At 34.7% G+C, this 18,197-nt stretch overlaps 1 protein-coding gene across 8 annotated transcripts in view; it reads right to left on the minus strand.

Annotated features, from left to right (window-relative positions):
- The window catches only part of ADAMTSL3 (ADAMTS like 3), a 553,717-nt gene that overhangs the window by 112,319 nt on the left and 423,201 nt on the right, over positions 1-18,197 (minus strand). For all 8 annotated transcript variants that reach the window (XM_074295268.1, XM_074295270.1, XM_074295266.1 and 5 more), the window contains exon 16: positions 5,629-5,918. In XM_074295268.1, coding sequence (XP_074151369.1) covers positions 5,629-5,918 — 290 coding nt within the window. The remainder of the gene's footprint in view (positions 1-5,628; positions 5,919-18,197) is intronic.

Raw genomic sequence — 18,197 nt, forward strand, 5'->3', positions numbered from 1 at the left:
GAAGCAGTCTTTTCCTTAAAATACAGAAGAAGTGATGAGATATTTACAAATATGAAGAAAAATACATGGCAATTTGATGTATGATCCAGATGAAGTTCTATAGGATATAAAGGAAAGAAGAATCTCAGGACCAAATCACTCTCCTTAGGAATTTATAAATTACTTAGCAATGGACCTCCACATTGGTATAAAGCTCTGCTCCTAATGTAGTGTAGAGATCCCCATACTCTACCATACTCCTTGATAAGTTTCAATTGAAGGAAGAAGCTTCTTGTGGAAAAGCTGGTCTTGGGAGCATGTAGCAGCTCCCAGTGAGACAGAATGTGAAAGAGTCAGGAGCCTAGAGGAATCAGTAAGGAAATGGCTGCAAAGAGATGACTAGGGCCAAGGCAATCTTGGAGATGGGGTTGATGGAGCAGTTTCTACAAGTAGGCCCTAGCCAGGTCCACAAGCCAGTCCATGTGGCACAGGTCCCAGACTCCTAAGGAAGCTACGCCCATCGTCTGGATGGGTACTTATTAGCTGAGGGAACTTATGTGAGGTGAGGTAAGGACACCTAAACTGAGAAAGAAGTTTTCTCCTATACAGGAGGGCCACTTTGTAAGGTCCCCAATAAGAAGAGGTACATTCTGAACACAGATGCAGGAGGTGACATGTGGTGTGCAGGGAAGAGTTATCAAAAGAGTTTGACTACAACAGAGAAGAGAATGTATGAAGGGAGTAAAATTTAATAGGTTTGGGCAGGTGGGTGGGAGTCAGAATGTGGAGGGCTTCAAAGATTAGGTTGAGAGTTTACTATTTTATCTTTCATGCAACAGCACCAAAGATTTTTGAGTACATAGGTCAACATGGTCAGACCTGTGTCAGTATCTGTATCAAAGATGGAGTGAAAGAAGACAACCAACAGGAATGAAAACAGATATTTTGACAAAGTGGCAGACTAAGGAAGAACTTGTCTCAGCTATGGAGTGTCCACTCCATACAGAATAATGGTAGACATCTAAAGCCAACTTCTCTATGGAGACCATGTTTTGTAGAACATTATAGTTCCTCAGCTTATTTGCATAGCACTGTTTTATTATAACAAAAATAATAACTAATAGATGACACTTTAAGGCTTGCAAAGTATTTGATATATTGCCTCATTTTAGCTTGACAACACTCTTGAAGGTAATTGTAATTATTATGACAATTTTACAGAAGAAGAAACTAAGGCAGTAATTAAATAATTTTTCCAGGTTTATAAAGCTATTATACATTTGAGGCAGAATTGGAACTCAAGTTTTCACATATTCTAGTCGAGGTGTTCTATTAAACCTATTCAGCTGTCTCAAAAGAAAATAAAACTTTAAAAATCACTCATATAAGAATATGGAGAAACTTTCAAAGAAAACATTTGGTGAAAAGTGAGTTACCAAGAGTCAGGAGGTTTTGATTTAATACACTGAAAGGTATGGGAGGAATAAGAAATAGGACATTGAGGCAGGAAATGGAAGAAAGAAACAGAAGAAGTGAAGATGGAAGAAACAGCTAAGGGTTGGAAAACCAGTTTTTTAGAGTAGTTTGAAGAAACCAGAGTGGACAACTCGGAGAAAATTTCAGCTATATGATACTATCTGGTGAATATCCTCAAAAGTACATGTTGCCCTTTCCTGTCCCCTCTGATCTGAGAAGGAAATAAAGAAATAGGGCATTTCAACTGCTCTATCTAGGAAGAGCTGGCTAGTTATGGTTTCCCTTGTCCAGAGTCAACTCGAGAAGTTTGCTCTGAGCTCTGCTCTGACAGGTCAACACTGCCTCTGGATGAATACTAATGGTCCTTATGGACCAGATAGCTAGGCTGATAAGCTGTGCAGTTCTCTATATGGAATGTTATGAACATTAAGGGGTGACAACTTCTAACTGCCCTTTTAAGGGTGATTCTAAATTGACAGAAATTCTGATTGTTATATTAGAGTTTAACAGAGAAAAGGGGAAGAGGACCTGTTTAGTTGGAAAGTATTAAGCATTAAAAGACAAACAGTTAACAGGGAAGCAGTTTTGTTTAGTGCAGATGTTCTTGAATGCATCAATGACATCAATATCTACATTCCATATATCAGTAATCCTATGCAACTATGTGTCTACTCTTTGCCACAGATACTAAGTGCATCGGTGAATATGACCCAGGTATATATGTAGATTACAATGTATATTATTTTAAAATTTATTTTAATGTAGGAATGTCCATGATGTTATTTTTTCCCATTGATAAGTAGTCGTGTTTAAGATCTGATTAAGATCTATGGACCCATGGGATTGTAGGAGCACTTGAATTTTCCAATGTCTAGTCAAAGAAAGCATTAATCTCTTTAAAAATTTATAGTTCTAGGGAATGGTTAAATAAATTTAGTATATTGATGAAGTGTGATAGTTCACTTCAATAATACAATCCTAGGAATAAAGACAACTCTGGAAATATCTTTAGAAAATGATGAAAAGAGAAGGAAAAAAGATTGGGCTGGACCCAATTAACATACTTTATAACTTTGAATTGTGTAAATTTGAATTCATATGACCACTTTATAGGTCAATTATTTGCACTAAATGGTACATATTTACTAGGCAAGTTTAGTTCTTTCTGGTGTTTAATTTTAAGTTTCTTATTCCCTAAAGTCCTTGAGACGAGGTACTTTTTTATGTCTTTATATCCCTAATTCCTTACATAGCATGTTATACATAGTAGGCATTTTAAATTGAATTAAATGTCTGTGGAGACTTTATTCCAGACACAGATTCTTAAAGTTCTCAGCTTCTCCACACCATTTATTATACACACAGATTCATCAGAAAGGAGCTAAAAGCAACACTTTCTCAAGAAAATGAGAAAATAATGTGCAAGAAAATGATGTACATCAGTCATGAAGCAAAGTTATAAGCTTGCTTAATAAATCAATTACTTTTGATGGAAAGTAATTATACTCTGACCTACATTGAACAGTTTTTGAGAACCTGTTTCCTAATGGGCATATAGCTTTTGCTTTATAAAAAATTTAAATACATTTGAACAGAATGGAACTAAACAGTGGTACCATAAGAAAGATGTTTTAAATAGCTTATAGATTTCTTGTGAACGACAGAATTTTTGAATTCTACCTTTCAAATTTCCTGACTACCTTCATTTTGTGATAATTCCCTTTTCTAGAACTGATCAACAATGTTTTGTCTTCTTTTTATTAAGATGGCAAATATCATTGAGTTAGAAATCACTATTATATTTTGATACTTAGATGGAATCTTGATTTCATGGATGAGAACAGCCTCTTCACTCACATTGCTTCCAATCCTTACATGGTCATTCTATGCAATTCTTGTCCATGTTTTTTCCAATAAATTCCTCATCAAGAATCTATTTAGTAACATAAAGGTCTCTGAATAATTATTTTCCTTTTTTGCTGAGGCAATTGGGGTTAAGTGACTTGCCTAGGGTCATACAGCTAGGAAGTGTTAAGTGTCTTAGGCCAAATTTGAACTCAGATCCTCCTGACTTCAGGGCTAGTGCTCTATCCACTGCGTCACTTAGCTGCCTCAATAATTATTTTCTTAATATTAATAATAACAATTGGCATTTAGGGAACTCTACCATATAAGGATCTTTCCTTTTGAAGGCACTAATGTGTCTTTTTTCAAACCATCTATTATTTCTCATTTTAGCCACATAAATAATAGCTTAGGTGAAAAAAACAATGTCTTCCTTGATAGAGTAATACCCCTTACTCATTACATTTTAAAGATATTTCTGCTAAAAGATATGACATTTTAGTATACAGAGACAAAAATTGGCTTTGAACACACACAGAGAGAAATGTTTGTGTTTCAATTTAGATTACTTCCTCACTTTAAAGGAAAAAAAAAGATCTAAAACTCCTTCAATTCTATTAATATTCTTTTCATAATATAGATGAAAGCAAAATAGCTACTTTTTTTCCTGTATATGTGCAATTTTGGTTTCGTTTGGCTTTTGTGATAAAGTATTTGAAGATTTGCAAGTAAGGATGCTAACCAGCAAGAATCTGGATTTGGTGTCAGAGGAATGGGTTCAATCCTATCTTTGTTTCTTTTTAAACCTGGATATTTTGGAGAAATCATGTTTCTTTTATTGTCATTAATTTTCACATTTGTAAAATGAGGACATTAAATTAAATGTTTTGTTGTATCCTTAAAAAAATTGGCTTTGAATGTGGGGAGGAAGATTTTTTTGAATGCCATAGGCCAGATGAAATTCAACTGAGAGGCATATGTATCCTGCAAGATGCAGATCTGACTGCTTTGCTTTATCTGTTCTGGAAGCTAAAAATAGAATGTGTCTGGTTTCTTAATCATTATGGGAAGATCAGGAGACAGAAAGGTGAACTTTGTGGTTACCACACTAACATAAGAGAAGATTTACAAAAATTTCTGAATGTCAATGTTGAAAAGCCTAGATAATTTATCCATCAACAATTTTGCTGAGATGTACCTATGTGGTTGATATACATGCTTATAGGCTAAAAAAATCTCAAGGATGCTGGGCATTGGGGTTGACTTTTTAAAAACTTATTAATTTATATTCATTATTTCTTCTCCATGGGAAACATATTTTGATCCATGAATATTAAGAGTGGAAAATTACATTTTGCTCAGCATAACCTTTTACTATAACTGCCAAACTTTTTTTCAGTTGAAAACTCTCTGCTTTCCAGAAGTCAGGTTATGAAACTCTTGCATACAGCTCAAAATTCAAAGCAGAAAGTCAATCTTTGAAGGATGACCTTGTGATAGTAGGTTAAAACATATTATAAAGAAACAGCCTTTGCTGCATCCAGTAAGATTCTTAAAGGAATCTATAAAATTAAGCCCTGGACTCCTGGAAATCTATAGGGCCACTTCTGTGATGGCTCTTATAGAAATTCTTTTCAAGCTGCAAAACCCACCTTTGCCTCTCTCATTTTTTTCAAGGTGGTCCCTAGTCAGCTCCCTTATTTTACAAAAGAAGAAATTTTGTTGCAGAGGGGGCACCATTTACCAAGTTCACAAAGTTACTAATAGGCAGTCAAAGGGACATTTCCTTTCCTCCTTCCCCGCCTAAACACAAACTACTCCTGCTGATATATTGTTAGAGAGAAAACAAGTATCTCTTTCTTGCTGTACTACCTCCTGTGAGTAAGAGATTTAACAGACAGAATATTCTACTAATTATCCCTTAGGTAATCAACAGATTTTCTTTTCCTCCCAGTCTAATTTACACATGGAAGATATTGGTGTAGGACCACCCAGCATGGTGTGACCTCATCAGAGAAGGTTCTGTGCTCTATGAGCAAAGCAGAATTGATTTGGCTTAGAAGAAATGTGAGATATGCAAAGTCAGAGAATCCACCCCAGATGTTCAACCTGTAGCAGAGCATTCTGGGCTCCTAATGATCTGACCAGCCAAAGTGGGACATACTAATTAGACTCTAAAACAGTGATGTCATTTTGGTCTTCTTTGAGAATGAAGAACAACTAACACAGACCCAATTAATTTACACAATTGGGTTGACCAAGTCATTTTTCCCTTGGCTTTGGTTACCCAAGAAATAAGCACCATAGAAAAAGAAAAGTTTCAAATACCTCCCAAGCATGTAGCTGAGCAAGGAGTAAAACCAACATACTCCCAATCATAAATAGTTTCACTGTGCTTTTCATGCCGCGAGAAATCCAGTCCATGTGCAGCAGGTCCTTCATCACATGCTTCAAGGAGACAAGGCCGTTCAGTGGATGGTTTAGGGCTTTCACACTCTTCCTCAGGAAGTTCTGTTTCTGTCTGAGTGAATGTAAGCAGAACTCGACACTTGACCTCTCGGACTTGGATACCTGGGCCACAGGTAGTGCTGCAGGCTGACCAAGGCTCAGGAATGAACCTATAGAAATTGAGGGAAGGAGAGAGAGAGAGAGAGAGAGAGAGAGAGAGAGAGAGAGAGAGAGAGAGAGAGAGAGAGAGAGAGAGAGAGAGAGAGAGAGAGAGGGAGGGAGGGAGGGAGGGAGGGAGGGAGAGAGATTTAGTGGAGACATATAGGAAAAAACGGGGAGAAAAACACATCCAGCTTCATTTAATGGACTTCCTCTCAATTTGTCTTGCCAATGCCTTGCTATATTTAACCATAGTACTGACATCACATTCGCAGCAGGGCTACTTGGAAGGAGTATTTTCCATCAGAGAAAATGGTCATTTGATTACTGAAGCTCTTTTTTATAGCCCTTTAAAATAAATCTTTATGAAGCTTTACTCATAGATTTAATAACAATAGACAATAATATAGGACTTTCCTTCTCCTTTCTCCACCTCCTAACTTCCTCCAAACCGTATCCTAGTAAGGAGTAGTGACCTACTTTTTAAAATATTATCCTTAAGAGTAGTGACTACTTTTTAAAATATTTCTTTATGTCCGTAGTATTTATTTAACACAGTACCTGACAAGTAATAGGCATTTCATTATGCTTGTTGACTAACTTGTTCTCATGGAAAAAAGAGGATTTTAAAAATTAAAGCTTTTTTTATTTTCAAAACATATGCACAGATAATTTTTAGCATTCACCTTTGCAAAACCTTGGGTTAATTTTTTTTTTGAAAAATGGATTTTAAAAATTATTTTACTAAAATTTAAATTTTAGTGATGGGATATATTCCCCCCCCTTTTTTTGCCTTGTACTAGGAAAAGGGATAAGTTCCCTACATTTTATCGGTCCTTTAAAAACAGGTATATACTCTGGATGAATAAAATATTTGCTATTTTATCTAGATGTTAAAGCTTAGAAGAAATGAATTTTTTAAATTAACAAAATAGATAAAATCAAGCTATTTTATGACACTTATATACACACACACACACAAGTTGGTCATCATAGTTGAAAATTCATAGTAATGGGAAAATAGGAATATACATAAGGTCACCTTGCCTTCTTGAAGCATTGATAAAGTCCCTACTACACATGGACTGGATTTCCCAATTCTCCTTCTTCCCATTCTCACCCCCTCCTTCATATAATTTTTTAATTTGATTTTAATTTCCTTGGTATCAGTGTAGTGATTCTTTGGTTAGAGAAAAAGACAATTTCTGACATTAAAGATGCTTTAGTATAAATAATGTGTATGTTTTAAAAATTCATAACTGAAGAAAATGCTAAATTTCTGTTAGAAGATAGTGCAAATAAAGGAGCAATTACTTTCCCCATGCAAATTTATGGACTCCTTGAAATCTACCTATAGACTACAATAGTGTGGGAAGTGTGGTTAAGAGCTGGACTTGGGCCTAAACTCTCCTCCAGAATTCTATAACCTATTCCATACCAGTACTTTTCTTTGTTAGTCGCGGTTACCAGTGGGTCAGAATTGAGGACCCAGAACTTTCCAGGCTCCTTCTAAGTCCAGGCCATCTTGGGTCAAAGGATACTTGCTCCCAGATACTTTTCTAATAGAAGCATCACTATTATGACTATTGTTCTATTGGCTCCTTAATTCAACAAATGATCTGGTGTTTGAGGACTGGCAATGTCTATGATGCAGTTTGGAGAATCTTGTCAAGTTCTTCCTAGCATTTCTCTGCTTCCTCACCCTCTACAACAGTTGTTGGCACAGAAACTGCAAATACCTTCATGGTGGTCTTTTTTAGTCTATTCATCGTGCACCCTGCCAAATAAGATGATCAAGTGTCCTGTTAAATGATATTTTATGTTGCTTTTGGCAACGAACTTCTTTGTTTGCCTTGCCTAGAAGATTTTTTGAGCCATCCTTCTATTTAGCAGTGACTTCTTTATGTCTTCGGGTTTCATTTATAGCAAGAACATCAATAAAAATGTAGTTTTGTTTCTCCAGTAGTACATCAACTTTTTTCACATTGGACAAAGAGTTCACATTTAGAATAGTCTCATTTAAATAAATATTTATAGGAAATCTGAAAAATGAAGTGAGGTTTTTTTTTGTTTTTTTGTTTTTTGCTAAAAGACTAGCTTAGCAGTACAAGGTCTGCTCATAAGTCTGATATTGCTTTGTGGTAGTTTCCACCTGCTCTATGATCTGGGGCAGTTTATCCCTTTTTAGGCAATATGGTAACTTTCTGCTCCTGGGAGCTTATCATATAGATAATTAATCAGCTATAGAACATACTGCAACTGAGAATTCCCAAGCTCAAGAGATCCACTGATCTCCATAGTGGTAAGGATTACCAGCGTGTACCACCACACCGATCTAACTATATGATTCTTAGAGTCCTGTCTCCTTTACTGCCATAGCCCTTTTTCTATGAAAGTAAAAGGAGACAACACAGAATTACAGTGTGTTATAGTGCTGCAAGCAGTGTTAAAGCTTTTGGATTTACATTCAAAGCAAATACAAGGTAATTTGGGGGAGAAATGGAGGCTGTAGCAGCTGGAGAAATAAAGATGAGTAAGAAGTGCTTCTTGATTTAAGTTCTGAAGGAAGCAAAAAATTCTAAGAGGTACAGATAAAGAGAGAATATATTCCAGGTCCAGAGATAACCCTGGAAAAATTACAGAAATGATAAATGTTCTCTATAAGTCCATATGCTTGAGAAATTTTTTTCCACTTTGTCTTTTTACATGTATATAGGTAAAATATGTATTTATTTAGTAGGATTCAGTTCTTTAGTTATTCTGCTGATAAAGCCTAGGAAAATTCCAAGAATACTGGCCCTCAAAATATTTGAGGTACAGAAGACTTGTTTATAATAGTATGGCAGAAAGCATTATATAGAAAACATCAAACAAAACAATGATTTTTCATCCACAAGAAAATTCAAGTCAGTATGGTATAAGGGAAAGAAATGGAGACACTTGCACTAAAATTCCTATCTCCTTTTAAAAAATTATTAAAGCTTTTTTATTTTCTAAACATATACATAGATAATTTGCAACCTTCACCTTTGAAAACCTTGCGTTCCATTTTTTCTCTCTCTTGTCCCCACCCCCTCCCCAGAGGGCAAGTAATCCAATATATGTTAAACAAGTGCAATTCTTCTATACATATTTCCACAATTATGCTATAAAGGGAAATCAGACCAAAAAGGGCAAAAAATGAGAAACAACAAAATCCAAGCAAACAATGAAAAAGTGAAAATACTATGTTGTGATCCACATTCAATCCCCATAGCCCTCTTTCTGGATGCAGATCTGCGTCGTAAGTCTTTAGGAATTGGCCTGAATCATCTTTGAAAAAAGTCAAGCCAACAGAGTTAATCATTACATAACCTTTTTTTTGTGTATAATGTTCTCCTGGTTCTACTCACTTCACTCAGTTCATGTAAGTCTCTTCAGGTCTCTCTGAAATCATCCTGTTGATTGTTTCTTAGAACAATAATATTCCATAATATTCATATACCATAACTTATTCAGGCATTCTCCAACTGATGGGCGGCCAAAAATTCCTATTTCCAATATACAGTGTATGATTATGAACTCAGTATCTACTAGCTAGAATTTCTTAATATTTAATAAAAGAATGAATAGTACCGGATAATTATTGAGAGAGAGAAAAAAATCCCTTTGTAAACCTTGAAGCATCATCATTATTACACTTTTTCTGAGTACAAGTAGATTAATTTTTTGTCAGTCTATATAATTTGTGAAATAGCTCTTTGAATTTTGATAGTTAAAACAATTCTTAAAGCTACGATCCTAATAATTTACACATTTAAAAAATAGCCTGTTTGGTTCAAGTGTGATAGCAGCATACCAGAAATGAGACCTGTTGTTGTATATAGCCAAATGAATTCTTTGGAGCATCCAAAAATAATTTATAATGCATTCTTCCGAAGCCTTTTATTCGTTGGTTTGGAAGAAAAGGCTGAAGTTCACCACGGATTTATTAATAAACTCAAAAATCATAAGCAGTTTTCTTTGACTTATAGCAGACATATACTGCAATTAGGGTTTCCTGTTTAACATTGGTATCTGCTTTCAAATTCCAAATGGCAAAATGAGAAAAAATTGCAACTAGTATTTATAAGTCCCAACTATGACTGTCAAGGACAGTTGTATAAACTGATGGTTACTGTCACCAAGTTACAATTGAATTTGATATTTCTAGCCTTTATAGTGGGATGAGGCAAGAACTCTCTTTAAATGACATTTCTATAATTTTTTTTAAAAATTGTATTTGAGAACATTATCTTGCTGTATTGCCCAATGTCACTCAGAAAAGGTCTTATGCAGAACTAAATTCCTGATAGATTTTAGTTCCAGGAAAGTTTGTCTCTGTAGACAAATTTTTTTTGCTTTCTTTGGTTGGAAAATGAAAATTTTGTGATATGATCTGTTTCCATTTTTAGCCTATCAAAAAAATTCAAGGCCTAATTATAATAATCAAATTATCCCTATTATGTGGTAGCCTCTCCTGTGTTCTTCAAGTTGTCCCTCTTCTATTTCTACCCTTAACTGAACTAGCTTAACAATATTTTTTTAACCAACTGTGGTTCAGTAGTTTTGAAGTTGTGCCTGACTCTTCATGACTCCATTTGGGTTTTTTTTTTTTTTTTAGCAAAGATATTAGAATGATTTGCCATTTCCTTTTCCAGCTTATTTTACAGATGAGGAAAATAAGGTAAACAGGGTTAAGTGACTTGCCCAGACTTTCTAGTATGGCTAGTTTTGAATTCAGGAAGAGGAGTTTTGACTTCAAGCTTGGCATTCTATCTACTGCACTACCTAGCTGCCCTATTTGAACTAACAAACTGCCTCAAATCTTTTTGGCAGAAGGTAGAATAAAAATGTTAAATAAAGGTGTCATACCATGCAAAAGACTTTTTGATGGTGGTATCTTTAGCACCATAAGTTTCGGTCTGCATTTGTGTGGGGAAATTCCAGGTTCTGGAGAGTCATCGATAATTTAGAATCTCAAGAAACAGTCTAAGGCAGGGGAGGTTAAAGTCCACGCCCTGTGTTACACTAATAGAATGTCGGAAGCAACCTTGAACTGATCCTGTTTTAATCCTGTGTCCTCATCTCCCAGTTCATTTGAGCTTCCTGTGCAGTTTCTTAGTTCCCGTGGGTTTAGGTTCCTCCTTTCCATCTACATTCCCAATAATGGGGTTGCTGCTCTTTAGTTCTTCAGTGACTGACTGGGTTCATGCATGGCTCTTGATCCCCAATCTTCCAGTGATTCAGAACCTGATACTTTTTGCTAGATGATCTCAACTGACTTGCTTGCTTGCACTTCTACTGACAACCTGCCGAATTCTATTTAGACTGACATTCTAAACTTTGGAACTGGCTTAGACATTTTATATTCTATCTACTCCCTCTCTGATATTCCAGTTTCATGTCTACTTTCAAATGAACACCCCTACAGACTTGACAACCGAATGCCTTGCTACCTTATTCAGGCCCCTAGCCCTTTCAACACTGTAGATTTCCTGGGGTTCAAAGTCTGAACCCTCTGTGGTCTGGTGCTTCCTGAAGCACCAACTCGAACAAAAATGACTTTGGCAAAGCATAGATTTACACCCGCTTGACTCTGCAGGATGCAGCAACTCCTCAGTAACTTCATTCCACTTAAAACATGCTATGAAAAATGACTTTCATGTTAACAACAGACATGATTCTTTTTCAAGTTTTATCCATTCCATACTGTTTCACCAATTCTACTCAAAGGATTAGGTGCTGATAAGCTTGTTTAATTTCCCACTCTGAGCTTATGCTTCACCTTGTAGTCATCCAAAACTCTTCCATTTCACTCCTAAGACTTTGCTCTGATTTTAATTTGTCTTTCTTTTTCCTTTAAGTCTTTGCTCCTATCTTACAGTAGGTAAGTTTTTGTGTTCCCCTTTTCCTCTCATCCTTGGTGGTCAGAATTCCTTCAATACTCCAAATTTATTCTTCCTGGCCCTGATACAATTCTCCTTTACCTCCAACCCTGGGATTTTCTATATGCAAACTGTCAGTAGCAACATCTGCTTCTCTGAATCTCCTTTCTTATTTCAACATGCTGACAAAATGAAGAAGCTGATTCAGAAATAGGATTTGACCTGATGACTACATAGCAATAACAAGATACTTTTTATTCTTGTTATGACTTAAATTTGTGCTTTCAGCTTTCCCAGGAGGCTAAGATCACCCCCTTCCCCAACTTAGGAATTTTCCTCTGATTAAGTTAGATAAAACATCAAAGAATGTTAGAGTACAGAATCTCAGGAGTGTAAGAAACCCCAGTTATTGACTCCATCCAGAACTTAAAATCCATTTAAAGAGAAATCTCCTGCATAACATTTATAATAATAGCAATATTAATAATAGCTAGAATTTACATAACACTTACTATGTGCCAGGCAGGGTTGAAAAGAGTGTTTTATGGTCTCTTTCAAACTAGTGCACAGTATAGAAGAGTAATAAACACATCTATTCCTAGATCATACCACCACGAAAGAACCAAAAACTTACAGATCCTAAGACTTACCTCTAAAAACAATTGCATAAAAAACCTGAAGCTTGGGACAATGTCCCCTCTACTTGTGAAGCAGAGCACCACTGGAGCAGAGAGTTAAAAGACAAGAAATGGTCTGAAAAATAAGCTGACAACAGAAAAAAATTCTGACCATAGACAGTTACTATGGTGACAGGGAAGATCAAAACATACACTCAGAAGTCTACAAGACAAAATGCATCCAAAGCCTCAAAAAAAAAAAAAAAATACGAATTAGTCTCTGACCGCTGAAGAACTCAAAAAAGATTTAAAAAATAAAGGTAAAATTGGAAAGTGAAATGAGAGTAATACAAGAAAATCATGAAAATAAAATCAACAGTGAAGGAGGCACAAAAATACTGAAGAAAATAGCACCTTAAAAGATAGAAAAGGTGAAATGGTTAAAGAAGAATGACTTGAAAAGTAGAACTGGCCACATGGAAAAAGATATACAAAAATTCACTGAAGAGAAAAACTCCTTAAAAGGAGAACTGGCCACATGGAAAAGGTAAAAAAGGTACAAAAGATCACTGAAGAAAATGATTTCTTAAAAGTTAGAATTGAGCAAGTGGAATCTAATGACTTCATGAGATATCAAGAAACAATCAAGCAAAATCAAAGAATCAGAAAACAGAAGGAAATGCAAACTATCTCATTGGAAAAACAACTAACATGAAAAATAGATCCAAAAAAGATAATTTAAGAATTTTTGAACAATCTGAAGATCATAATAAAACAGTGAAGACATTACTTTCAAGAAGTTATAAAGGAAAACTGCTCTAGAACCAGAGAGTAAAACTGAAATTGAAAACATCCATCAATCACTTCCTAAAAGAGATCCCCAAATGAAAAGTTCTAGAAATATTTAGACAAATCCCATATTTCCCAGATCAAGAAGAAAATACTGCAAGCAGCCAAAATAAAGTTCAACTATCATGGGAGCTTTAGAATCTTTCAAATGAACACCCCTACAGGCTTGACAATTGAATGCCTTGCTTGAATGTTAGAAAGGATAATACAAAATTTAGTAGCTTCTATATTAAAGGACTGGAAGATTTGTAATATGATATTCCAGAAAAGATAAAACCTAAAATTACAACCTCTCTCAGAAAAACATGGAAAGACTTACATAAACTGATGGAAAGTAAAATAAGCAAAATCAAAAAGGCCCTGTACATAGTAACAGCAATATATGTGATAATCTACTACTATGAATACTTTAGCTATTCTGAGCAAAACAATTCCTAAGACAATTCTGTAGGACTTATAATGAAAGGTGTTGTCCATCTCCACAGAAAGAATTAATAGAGCCCAACCTTTTTTTTAACTTTCTTTTTCTTGTTTCTTTTTGGTCTCTTTTCTTTCATAAAATGACTTACACAGAAATGTGTTTTGTATGCCTACACATGGACAATCTAGGCCAAATTGCTTTATAATAAGAGGGGTAGCTGAAAGGGAAAAATTTTTTCACAAGTAATTAGGAAAAATAAAATGTTAAATAAGAAAAAAGGCATTCTGTCTAGTCTCTCAGATTTGTAACTGTATTGTTATTCTTAATTCCTCAGTCTGTGGATGTAGGTCAAATTCATGGACAAATTATTATTATTATTATTATTATTTTGCAACTGATAAATGTGGAAATTTTTTGTTATGTAGCTAAAATAGCACTGATAGAGACCAGAGAATATTAAAACTGAAGTGTTATGTACCTAATCAACAGAGGAATTCAGAAAATAATATTTTTTATATTATAAAGCATTTTCCTACATATTCCCATTAGCAGTTATATGCTATTTTCATAAAAGAGAAATTGGTAAAGAAATATTATGACATTCAACAACCATTTATTCATTGTCTTCTTCTTTAAACACAAAAGGCAGATATGGCATGGTCCCTGTCATCAACAAATTTAATAAGAGTATAGCCACATACACACACAGACAATCATAATAAACAATATCATCTGTTATATGCATTGGAAAACAATCAAATCAGGCAGCTCATAAGTCATCCTCCCTATCAGCTTTTGCTCAAATGTTTCTTTCTCAGCATTTCTTTCCTTTTCATACAATCCATTTTAAGTGCTGACTAGGTGAAGAGCACTCTCCAAAGTATTGGGTAAATAGCTAAAGATTAGGTGAGACATTTTCCTGCCCGTAAATGGCATATGCTTACTGAAATTCTATGCATTTTTCAAGGTTATCAAAATCAAGTGCTTCCTCCTCCACGAAGCATTCTTTGATCCTTTCAGCAGACCTGACTTTGTTTTCCTTTGAACTCCTGTGGCACTCTTGTTGCTTGTATCACACTCTGATTTTATGCCATTATTTGTATACATGTTTTATCTCTTGTTCCTTGAGATATAGATCTAAATCTTATTCATTTTTTATTTTCCCACAACATAGCATTAATATTTCTTCAAGAAATATGTGAATGAATATGTGAAAAAATGGAATGTACATTGTATTCTTTCTAAGATAGTCAACAACTTTCAGTGACTTTGAATTCAAAATATAATGTAAATATTACTACTAATATTAAATTATTAATACTCATAAAATATAACATGGTCATCTGGAAAGAAAACATGGAAGATTACTGAAAAATGCTAGCTCAACTCTTTCTTTTTATAGCTAAGGAGAAAGTAGGGCGTATAGAAACTACATGACTTACTTACTCATACTAACAACCAGGGACAAAGCTAAGACAATACTTATTTGGAGAGTTAGGATTATGTAACTTCAGCATGTTTTTATTTTCTCTTCTCACTATATCCTTTCCTACTTCCAAAAAAGGGAGCAGCACAAAATAATAGGAGGCAAGCAATGAAAAGAATATTGGTGTGGGAAGAAAACTTTTTGCCATAGTTTCTTCAGTTGCTGGCTCACTGAATACCATTCAGAGCACAACGATACAAGATATTTTATTATTTCCTTAAAGCATTAGAATCCACAGAATAGTTGGATCTTTTAGTCCTCTGATCAATTCCAAAGTCCCAAATGGCTTTACAGGAATGGAAAATTGACCCTGAAACAGAGCTCAAGTCCAAGGATGAAAACACAAAAAAACTCCAGAAATTGACTGTGCTCCTTTTTCTTAAAATTAAATGCACTTTCCAGTCTCAATTTATTGAGTTTCTTTTCTAAAGAAAATCTCTCTTGTTCTAATGAATCACTGACTTAGGCTGTTATGAAGAGATAGGGGAACCTAAGACTGATCTTAAAAATTAGAGATAGCAGGGTACTCACCTAGAGGTCAATTAACTCTTGCAAACCATCAGGGAGACAGTTAATTTATGGCTAGATGAGCCTCCAAAATCATCCTCATATTCAAATATAATGGGCTCTGTTTCTGGCCCTCATCTTTTTTGATCCTTTAGAAACCATTTGATGTTCCTTCCTACTCCTCCCTTGACTTTGGTGACATTTCACTCTCTGAATTATTTTCTTATTTCTTCTAAATGCTTCTTTGTCTCCATTGCTGGCCTTGTATCGTCTTTCCTAATACTGACCAGGGTTCTGTTCTTAATTTTTTATTTTTTTTTCTCTTGGTAACCTCATTCATCCTAAATTCAAAATTTAAGATTATACTGAATAATTCCCTCATCTTCACCTCTTTTATCCAGTTCTGAAATCTTATCAATTCCACTCCTGAAACATTTCTTGTGTTTACATTTTGTCTGTTCCCATGGCCACCTTTCAGTAATTTAATAGATCTCATTTTTTCTCTTTCCCCACTCCAATCCAGCCTCCATACCAATGCCAGATTAATCTTTACCAATCTGTAATGTCGCTTTTCTGTTCATGTCTTCAACACTTTTTTTTTCCCTGCCTAATTACATAAATTTAAAATGTTTTGCTTAGGTTCAAGGCCTTTCACAATTTCACAGGATTATGGACTCACAGATTTGGAGATGGGAAGAAACTTAGAAGTGATCTAATTTAGCCTCCTCATTTTATGTATAAGGAAATTGAGTCACAAAGAGGTTGATTCATCTGTTCATAATCATATTGATAGTAAGTTTTAGAGATTCAATATAGATCTTATGGATTCTTATGCTACATGCTACTCTATCTTTCAAATTTCATCTACTTATTCCTCTGATTAAGCCAAACTATTCCTTTTTCCCAAACATAATCTGTGATTTCATATCTTTGCCTTTTTGCTTTTATTGCATCCTGTGCCTAGATTACATATACCATCTCTTCTCACAGGCTGATATCCTACATACTCAAATACTTCTAAAAACTCTATCTTTATGTTTCCTGCCAATAACTCATTCTCTCCTTGGACTGCACATAATATTTTACCCCCTATGCCATTCTAATACACTTCTTTTTTTTTTAAATAATAGCTTTTTATTTTCAAATATGTGCAAAGATAGTTTTCGACATTCACCCTTGCGAAACTTTGTATTCCAAATTTTTCTTCCATCTTTCCCCCTTCCCCTTCTCTAGATATCAAGTAATCCAATGCAGGTTAAACATGTGCAAATCTTCTAAACATATTTCTACATTTATCATGATGCACAAGAAAAATCATATCAAAAAGAAAAAAATGAGAAAGAAAAAAGCAAACAACAACAAAAAAGTGAAAATGCTATATTGTGTTCCACATTCAGTTTCCATAATCCTCTTTCTGGATGCAGATGGCTCCCTCTATCACAAGTCTTCTAATATACTTCTAATAAAATAATGTATTGCATATTTTTCATGTTTTATGTTTTATCTTTTCACTGTTCTCTAAATTCTATGAAAAGACAGTTTTATCTAGATTTTCTAGCCCTCCCAGTGCCTAGCACAATGCTCTCCACATAGGAAGTTTTTAATAAATGTTTGTTGAATATAATAAAAATATTCTTAGTAACACAGTCAGTTAATTATCTGCCAAGAGTTCCCAATTCAACCTGATAAACATTTCCTGAGTGCTTATGAATTCGATACTATGCCAGACTTTGGGAATACAAAGTCAAAAATCCAACCATCCTTGCTTTCTTGAAGCTTATATGCTACAAGATGGATAAAGTGGATAGGAGGAAGATCAGAAAGTGCATAAGAAAGTAAAACAATATAATTTTAAAATAAAAAGTAATAGTAACTGAGGAATCAGGAAAGGTTATAGGTAGCAAGATTGTACCTCAGTTGTGCTTTGGAGGAATTCAGTTATAAGCTAGAAGAAAGGAGACAGTGCATTCCAAAAATTTATTCAAAGGCATGCATATGGGAGATGGAATATTATATATTGGGAGCAACTATTTTGCTACTTTAGCTGGAATAAAGTTTACATGAAATATAAAACTATGAATTAATACTTGGAAAGGTAGGTAGAGAAGACTTTTACATGAAGCCATGTTTTGCATTTTATCCTTTTTTTGGGGGTAAGGAGTCATTGAAGATGTTTGAGTAGAAGTAACAGGGTCAGATTTGAGTATTAGGAATATTCATTTGTCAACTGAGAAAAGGAGAGGTCAAAAAGGAAAGCAACTATAGGTCAATTAGAAGGCTCCTTTGTAGTCCCAGTAAGTTATAGTGAGTTTAACCCCAGGGGAGGCTACATCAGCATAGAGAAGAGAACAAATGCAAGAGATGTACAGCTACAAGATTTAGCAACTGATTGGATATGGAGATTGAGGGAAAAAGATAAGAAAAAGTTACAGAACTGATTGGCTAGAAGGACCATTGATTAAAATGGTGAAGTTTGGAGAAGATTTGGAAAGAAAGATGACTTA

This window comes from Sminthopsis crassicaudata, chromosome 2 (genome assembly GCF_048593235.1).
Source record: "Sminthopsis crassicaudata isolate SCR6 chromosome 2, ASM4859323v1, whole genome shotgun sequence".
In the NCBI taxonomy this organism is placed as follows: domain Eukaryota; kingdom Metazoa; phylum Chordata; class Mammalia; order Dasyuromorphia; family Dasyuridae; genus Sminthopsis; species Sminthopsis crassicaudata.